Source organism: Galeopterus variegatus, unplaced genomic scaffold (genome assembly GCF_000696425.1).
Source record: "Galeopterus variegatus unplaced genomic scaffold, G_variegatus-3.0.2 Scaffold1201, whole genome shotgun sequence".
Classification (NCBI taxonomy): domain Eukaryota; kingdom Metazoa; phylum Chordata; class Mammalia; order Dermoptera; family Cynocephalidae; genus Galeopterus; species Galeopterus variegatus.
In genome coordinates this window covers 359,374-367,822 of record NW_007727312.1, presented here as the reverse complement: position 1 = coordinate 367,822, position 8,449 = coordinate 359,374, and the positions used below count along the sequence as shown (strand labels likewise).

At 39.7% G+C, this 8,449-nt stretch overlaps 1 protein-coding gene across 2 annotated transcripts in view; it reads left to right on the top strand.

Annotated features, from left to right (window-relative positions):
• The window catches only part of GPR19 (G protein-coupled receptor 19), a 41,972-nt gene extending 35,596 nt beyond the window's left edge, over positions 1-6,376 (top strand). For both annotated transcript variants that reach the window (XM_008575509.1, XM_008575508.1), the window contains one exon: positions 4,792-6,376. In XM_008575509.1, the coding sequence (XP_008573731.1) occupies positions 4,814-6,061 (1,248 nt within the window). In that variant the 5' untranslated portion in view covers positions 4,792-4,813 and the 3' untranslated portion in view covers positions 6,062-6,376. The remainder of the gene's footprint in view (positions 1-4,791) is intronic.
• The last annotated feature ends 2,073 nt before the right edge of the window (positions 6,377-8,449 follow it).

The following is an 8,449-nucleotide window of genomic DNA, read 5'->3' as shown; positions in this document are numbered from 1 at the left end:
TGACACCCAAGACAGCCAAAGCCTCCCATAGTTCAGTATTCCACTATTTTCTGGTTGTGCCAAACAATAAGCAGCAGCGAATTATTTCACCTCTTAAAAAAAAACCCTTACACTTAAATATGGAATGAAATGGGATTTCTTCCTTCTTAAAAATATTTCTAGAGCTACTAAAAAACTTGCATTTACAAAATCATTGATAAAAATATTCCTGTGGACTGTACCAGAGGGGTGACAGGGACCACTGATAAGACATGGTGTATGATATTAATTAGACTTGGCTTCTTTCTCTTCCGCTTTGTCCCTGGCTGGACTTTCCTCCTTTTTAGTTTCTCGATTTTCTGCAGGTAAATCTTCTTTAGTTTCTTGGTGAGTCACTTTGGCCTATTTTCCCTTTGCCCCCCCTTTTCCCTTTTGCTTGCATGTTTTTGGCTGAAGATTTATCCTTTGCTGCTTCCTTTTTTGGCTTCATTTCCACTTTTGCGGGAGCAGGCTTATCTGATCTCTCTTGGGCTCTTCCCTCGCTGCCCCTTGGGCTGGGCTGACCTTCCTCTTGGGCATAATCACGGCGGGGAGACTGTGTGCCAGGTGTCTGTGGGCTGCTGAGCCTTCCCCAAGCTGGGCTGCCTGGAGCTGCTGCTCTTCCCGTCCCTTAGCTCCTTGTCTGTTTTTAGGAGTTACTTAAAATTATTATCAAATTTAGTTATATGTAGACTGCTTGTTTTATGGGCCTTACTTATCTTTGTTTCCCTGGTACCTAGCACAGTTTCTTGGCTTATTTAATGAATAAACAGAGCCACAGCAATTTTAGACAGAGTCAGAAAAGTCATGCCAGGGGAGACCTAGACTCAGGAACTCCTGGGCTCCCTTGTCCTGTTTCTGAACATCGGGATCCTCTGCTCGCAAGCGGTGGGGCTGGGGCTGGAGAAGTCAGCAGACACACTCGTTGCAAAGCAGCTGGAGGAAATGATGGAAGACGGCCTTGCAGGGCTTTAGCTGTAGCAGAGAGCTTCAGTGTCATTTGTAGAGTTTTGCTATGAGAGGAACAGAAACAGAAGGAAGTTCACAGGGTTTAAAGAATGTGTATTGACTAAGGAAAAGTGCCTGTGCCACCGACTCCTGTTCTATTTAGGCTACAGGCATCACAAAAAAGTTTAGATCAGCTTTCTGTTTGAGAAAATTGCTTGTCTGTTTTATTTTTAAACTTTAAATCTTATTTTTTTTAATTTTGTAGTTTTTACACTTATGAGGTGAAAAGATTATTTCAGTTTTATAAGTGCATTCATAAGTCATGCATTCCAGATTTTCTAGGACAGTGCTAATTTTAGATCTTATGTCCTATTTTCAGATGGTGTGTTCTGTCTGATCTTTTATATGGGAAGTGTGGTGGTTGTTCTTACGATGGCTGTCATTGGGCCAGCATGCTTAAAGATTCTTTAGTAGTCAAAATGTCTAACTAGACTTGTATTACATTTCTCTTTGAGAGCTTTAGTGGGGCTGCCTCATGGACAAAAAAGCCTGTAGGTAATATGGAACTGGCATTTAGTACATTACCTTGAGCACCAGACTTTTGTTGAATATGGTTTTTTGGTGAAGACAATATATATTAACACTCCTCTCTCTACCACATATTGGTGCAAATATCCTTCGAGGAAAAAAATGGGTCATTAAGAACTGTTCTTTAATCCTGCCTCTCACTTCAGAAATGTTTCTTTGTGAGGTCTAGTCACAGGAGCCCACCAAGAAGGAAACTAGTCCCTACTAGAGCCTATTACTGGAGGGACATCCCATTGTGCCACATACCAGATAGAATCCCAATAACATGGTGGCTATAACCACACATAGGCTTTTTACTTTTAGTGGGCAGAATTTTGAAAATATCCATGTTTATCCTTATCTCTTACCTTAAAAACAACACTTGCTATGGTTATTACGGATTCAATTGCTATGCTTTCTCTTTCTGCTTAATGGATTCAGACCAAATTAAACTTTATAATCTGACTGTGACCAAAACCACCTCAATTTTAATTGAACGACCCACAATTTTACAATCTTCTTATTGATTAAAAAGTATAATTTTTTTCTCACTGAATAATACAAAAGTATAAAATAAAGGCTTCACTTTATAATATTGTTTTATATCTAAAGATCTTCTGTTTTTAAAAGTTGCCGAGTAATGTTAAGTTATATTTTGTTGTTTTTAATCATCTGACTACCATATGGTTTCTAGTAACCCAGTTACATTCCTTAGAGGACATCATGTATGTTCTTCAGTAAATATATTATTTTATAAAACAATAATAACAGAATAGCTTCAAAATGTATATCATTGATAGGTGGCAAGCTATTAGTACATAAACTAAATCATCTTTTGGAAAAAAGCAAGCTATTTTTTTCACATGTCATTAAATTAGGAGCTACTTCTGGCTCATGTAGCAGTGTTGATTGCTCCATGTGTTATCATAATGCTTCTGTAATAGAAAATCTGCAAGAAGTAAGGACAGGGTCCCTCCCATTAGCCAGCCAGTTTGTATTCACAGACTCCTGTTAGCTATTTCCGTAGCTGACATCTGTGTGTTTCTGTCTGCCCAAGTTTTCTCTTGCAGCCTCATTACTTTAATATAACACTTAGGAACTTTTCACATACTTGCCCAGAATTGCAACAGCTCTTCAGTTAGTGGTAACACCCTTACCATGAGCCAGATTTNTATTGACTAAGGAAAAGTGCCTGTGCCACCGACTCCTGTTCTATTTAGGCTACAGGCATCACAAAAAAGTTTAGATCAGCTTTCTGTTTGAGAAAATTGCTTGTCTGTTTTATTTTTAAACTTTAAATCTTATTTTTTTTAATTTTGTAGTTTTTACACTTATGAGGTGAAAAGATTATTTCAGTTTTATAAGTGCATTCATAAGTCATGCATTCCAGATTTTCTAGGACAGTGCTAATTTTAGATCTTATGTCCTATTTTCAGATGGTGTGTTCTGTCTGATCTTTTATATGGGAAGTGTGGTGGTTGTTCTTACGATGGCTGTCATTGGGCCAGCATGCTTAAAGATTCTTTAGTAGTCAAAATGTCTAACTAGACTTGTATTACATTTCTCTTTGAGAGCTTTAGTGGGGCTGCCTCATGGACAAAAAAGCCTGTAGGTAATATGGAACTGGCATTTAGTACATTACCTTGAGCACCAGACTTTTGTTGAATATGGTTTTTTGGTGAAGACAATATATATTAACACTCCTCTCTCTACCACATATTGGTGCAAATATCCTTCGAGGAAAAAAATGGGTCATTAAGAACTGTTCTTTAATCCTGCCTCTCACTTCAGAAATGTTTCTTTGTGAGGTCTAGTCACAGGAGCCCACCAAGAAGGAAACTAGTCCCTACTAGAGCCTATTACTGGAGGGACATCCCATTGTGCCACATACCAGATAGAATCCCAATAACATGGTGGCTATAACCACACATAGGCTTTTTACTTTTAGTGGACCACCAAGAAGGAAACTAGTCCCTACTAGAGCCTATTACTGGAGGGACATCCCATTGTGCCACACACCAGATAGAATCCCAATAACATGGTGGCTATAACCACACATAGGCTTTTTACTTTTAGTGGGCAGAATTTTGAAAATATCCATGTTTATCCTTATCTCTTACCTTAAAAACAACACTTGCTATGGTTATTACGGATTCAATTGCTATGCTTTCTCTTTCTGCTTAATGGATTCAGACCAAATTAAACTTTATAATCTGACTGTGACCAAAACCACCTCAATTTTAATTGAACGACCCACAATTTTACAATCTTCTTATTGATTAAAAAGTATAATTTTTTTCTCACTGAATAATACAAAAGTATAAAATAAAGGCTTCACTTTATAATATTGTTTTATATCTAAAGATCTTCTGTTTTTAAAAGTTGCCGAGTAATGTTAAGTTATATTTTGTTGTTTTTAATCATCTGACTACCATATGGTTTCTAGTAACCCAGTTACATTCCTTAGAGGACATCATGTATGTTCTTCAGTAAATATATTATTTTATAAAACAATAATAACAGAATAGCTTCAAAATGTATATCATTGATAGGTGGCAAGCTATTAGTACATAAACTAAATCATCTTTTGGAAAAAAGCAAGCTATTTTTTTCACATGTCATTAAATTAGGAGCTACTTCTGGCTCATGTAGCAGTGTTGATTGCTCCATGTGTTATCATAATGCTTCTGTAATAGAAAATCTGCAAGAAGTAAGGACAGGGTCCCTCCCATTAGCCAGCCAGTTTGTATTCACAGACTCCTGTTAGCTATTTCCGTAGCTGACATCTGTGTGTTTCTGTCTGCCCAAGTTTTCTCTTGCAGCCTCATTACTTTAATATAACACTTAGGAACTTTTCACATACTTGCCCAGAATTGCAACAGCTCTTCAGTTAGTGGTAACACCCTTACCATGAGCCAGATTTGAGCTCCCTAACCCTCTGTGATCCCAATGAGTGATGGAAACAAGAATATGTGTAGGAGTGGGGCTTGGTGTGAGTTCTACCGCATTTGACTAAGGGTCAAGAGAGGGTGAGCCCGGAGAGCCTGAGCTGGGATCAGCTGAAACAGCTCCTAAAACGAAAAAGAAGTGGGGGCTAGAACTTTTTCTCGATGGTAGTTATGTTTTCCTGGCAATACACAAGTCCTGCTCATTGACAAATGACAACCAATCTAAGTATCACATAAGATTGTTAGCCGTAGTAATCAATCTGTATGACACCATTTTAACAGGAGGCCTCATTCTTCTTTTCTTATCCAGAACTAAGAGGAAAAAAGTGAATATGGTTTTTGCTCACAGAATGGATAACAGCAAGCCACCTTTCGTTATTGCTACACTTCTGGTTCCCCTCCAAAACCACAGCTGCACGGAAACAGCTACACCTCTGCCAAGCCGTGACCTGACAGAATTATATGAGGAGCAAAGTTGGATGAGCAACAGAACAGACCTTCAGTATGGACTGAAACCTGGGGAAGTGGCCACAGCCAGCATTTTCTTTGGGACTCTGTGGTTATTTTCTATCTTTGGCAATTCCCTGGTTTGTTTGGTCATCCATAGGAGTAGAAGGACTCAGTCTACCACCAACTACTTTGTGGTCTCCATGGCATGTGCTGATCTTCTTATCAGCGTTGCCAGCACGCCTTTCGTCCTGCTCCAGTTCACCACTGGAAGGTGGACACTTGGTAGTGCAATGTGCAAGGTTGTGCGATATTTCCAGTATCTCACTCCAGGCGTCCAGATCTATGTTCTCCTCTCCATCTGCATAGACCGGTTCTACACCATTGTCTATCCTCTGAGCTTCAAGGTGTCCAGAGAAAAAGCCAAGAAAATGATCGCAGCATCATGGATCTTCGATGCAGCCTTTGTGACCCCCGTGTTCTTTTTCTACGGCTCCAACTGGCACAGTCACTGTAACTATTTCCTCCCTTCCTCTTGGGAAGGAACTGCCTATACCATCATCCACTTCTTGGTGGGCTTTATGATTCCATCTGTCCTCATAATCTTATTTTACCAAAAGGTCATAAAGTATATTTGGAGAATAGGCACTGATGGCCGAACAGTGAGGAGGACAATGAACGTTGTTCCAAGGACAAAAGTGAAAACTATCAAGATGTTCCTCATTTTAAATCTATTGTTTTTGCTCTCCTGGCTGCCTTTTCATGTAGCTCAGCTGTGGCACCCCCATGAACAAGACTATAAGAAAAGTTCCCTTGTTTTCACAGCTATCACGTGGATATCCTTTAGTTCTTCAGCCTCTAAACCTACTCTGTATTCAATTTATAATGCCAATTTTAGGAGAGGAATGAAAGAGACTTTTTGCATGTCCTCAATGAAATGTTACCGAAGCAATGCCTACACTATCACAACCAGCTCAAGGATGGCCAAAAAAAACTATGTTGGCATTTCAGAAATCCCTCCCATGGCCAAAACTATAACCAAAGACTCAATCTATGATTCATTTGACAGAGAAGCCAAGGAAAAGAAGCTTGCTTGGCCCATTAACTCAAATCCACCAAATACTTTCGTCTAATTTCTTGGAATTCTTTCAATTATTGTTATGTGTCAGAGATTAAAAAGCTTTAACTATAAAAATAGAAACTACATATTTTTTCACTCAACTTTCTGAAAGAAATGTTTTATTTTGTAAATGCATTCATTTATTGATGATAGCTTTTGTGGGTTTTATTCTAGTTGCTTTTTGTTTTAGGAAAAGTGTTCTCTTTGAACTATAGTCAACAGTCCTTTTACTATATTAGTTACATGTATAAAAAAGAAAATGCTTTCCTACTTTTTATTCATCAGTAAGTCCAAAAGCATAAACCATACACACAATCTTTGATTAACGACTTAAGCTAGTTTATTTTGTTTGCTTTTTCTCCTCCCCACTGGATTTTTATATCTATTGGTTTCTGTTGCAAATGAAATCCCCCATGTCACACATTTCAGAGACACTTGTATTTCTTCTAGTAAGGAAGGGTTAATATTGTATGTTTTTACATGATCTTCTTCCAAGTAACTACTGGCCAGATCTGCTATTATAAGCATGCCATATATTGGAATATTGGAACTTGTGGGAAGTCTTCTGTGATTGGATTTTATTCAGGATTCTTAGGGAAAGAAAGGTTACAGAATTGCCTAATTTTTCTCTTTGTCTTGTTTTCATCCTTCCTTAACTGAAGCAACTGATAATGTCTCAAAATTTTTGAAGTCATTGTGATGTCCCATCTGGGCAGTGTCTAGGATGTTTACCCCCTTTTCTGAATTATATACAAGCAAATGAGCAGGTGCCCTTGCTACGTATGCCCAGAAAATGCCAAAGGGAGAAATGACAGATGGTATTTCTGAGCTCTGCATTTCAGGCAGAGACCTTCAGCTGCCCAGCCCTGCCCCTCTACACCAGGAACATGAGGCCATTTCTCTAGACAGAGCTTCCTCCCCCTCACTTCTCTCCAGGTCATAGCACAACAGTCTGGCCAAACTCAAACTCTTCTTCACCTGTGATAGCTCAGGATTTTTTTATCTGGTTCCCAGAGAACATCTAGGACCAGCACATTTAAAAAGTGTTTTTATTTAAACAATAAAGGGCTTACTGACAAGACTAAGATGCATTTTCACACCCTAGTTAACAAGAGCTACAAATAATAACTCCAATTGTTCAGCAATTTTACAAGCATTATCTGATTTTATCCTCTTAACAATTTCTGTGATATATTTATTATCGTCTCTGTTTTATAGATGAGGAAACTGGAACTCAAATGTGTGTGAATGCCCAAGTTGGAATTTGACAGAGCTGGTATTCAAACTCAGGTCCTCTAATTACAAGTCTGTTGCCCTTTCCTTGACATTTCAGATTTCTCCCCAGAGAACATGAGGGGCCAAACCTATGCAGGGCTCAACGGGCCTCCCGACCACAGCATTGGTAGAAGTCTCAGATCTAAGAGAATCTGGCCATTTCTAAGAAGTCCAGATGAAATTTAATGAGCTGGCTCTCTCCTTTTCCTTGGCTGTGGCTAGGTTCCTGGACTTGTGGTGCTAAATGTTTGAGATATAGAAGGAAGCCTGTTGCATTCCCACCTCACAGACACAGGGGAACAAGACAAGACTGTATTTGATATTTAGGGAAAAGAACAACAACAAAACATTTAATCTACAAAACATCTACATGGCTGATGTTTTTAAGTTGAGATGCTTCCCTCAATCAACAAATTCAAAAGAGAAAAAGAATACCTCATATTTTTCTTTCTTCCTTTTCCTCCTCCCTGTGTTCTTACTTATCCCATCAGCAAACTGGCACTTTAAAACAACAAAATGAGGGCCGGCCTGGTGGCGCTCCCGCCGAGGGTTCGGATCCCACATACGGACCAGTTCCCGCTCACTGGCTGCTGGCCTGGTGGCGCTCCTGCCGAGGGTTCGGATCCCACGTACGGACCAGTTCCCGCTCACTGGCTGAGCGAGGGGCGGGCGCAGCACCGAGGGTTGCGATCCCGCCTCCCTGTGTTCTTACTTATCCCATCAGCAAACTGGCACTTTAAAACAACAAAATGAGGGCTGGCCTGGTGGCGCTCCTGCCGAGGGTTCAGATCCCACGTACGGACCAGTTCCCGCTCACTGGCTGAGCGAGGGGCGGGCGCAGCACCGAGGGTTGCGATCCCGAATTTTATGGTTCAGACTCATCAAAAAATAGAAAAGACCCTGAATTTTATGGTTCAGACTCATCAAAAAATAGAAAAGACCCTGGGGTTCAGATCCCCGTACTGGGCAGCCACCAAAAACAAAACAAACAAAAAAATGGAATATTATCTTTTAAAGTTAGATCGTAAAAAGTTTAATTTGTTTCAACTTTTTTTTTCCTTTTTGTCTTTTTTTTCGTGTCCGGCAACGGATCGCAACCCTCATTGTCGCGCCCGTACCGGACCAG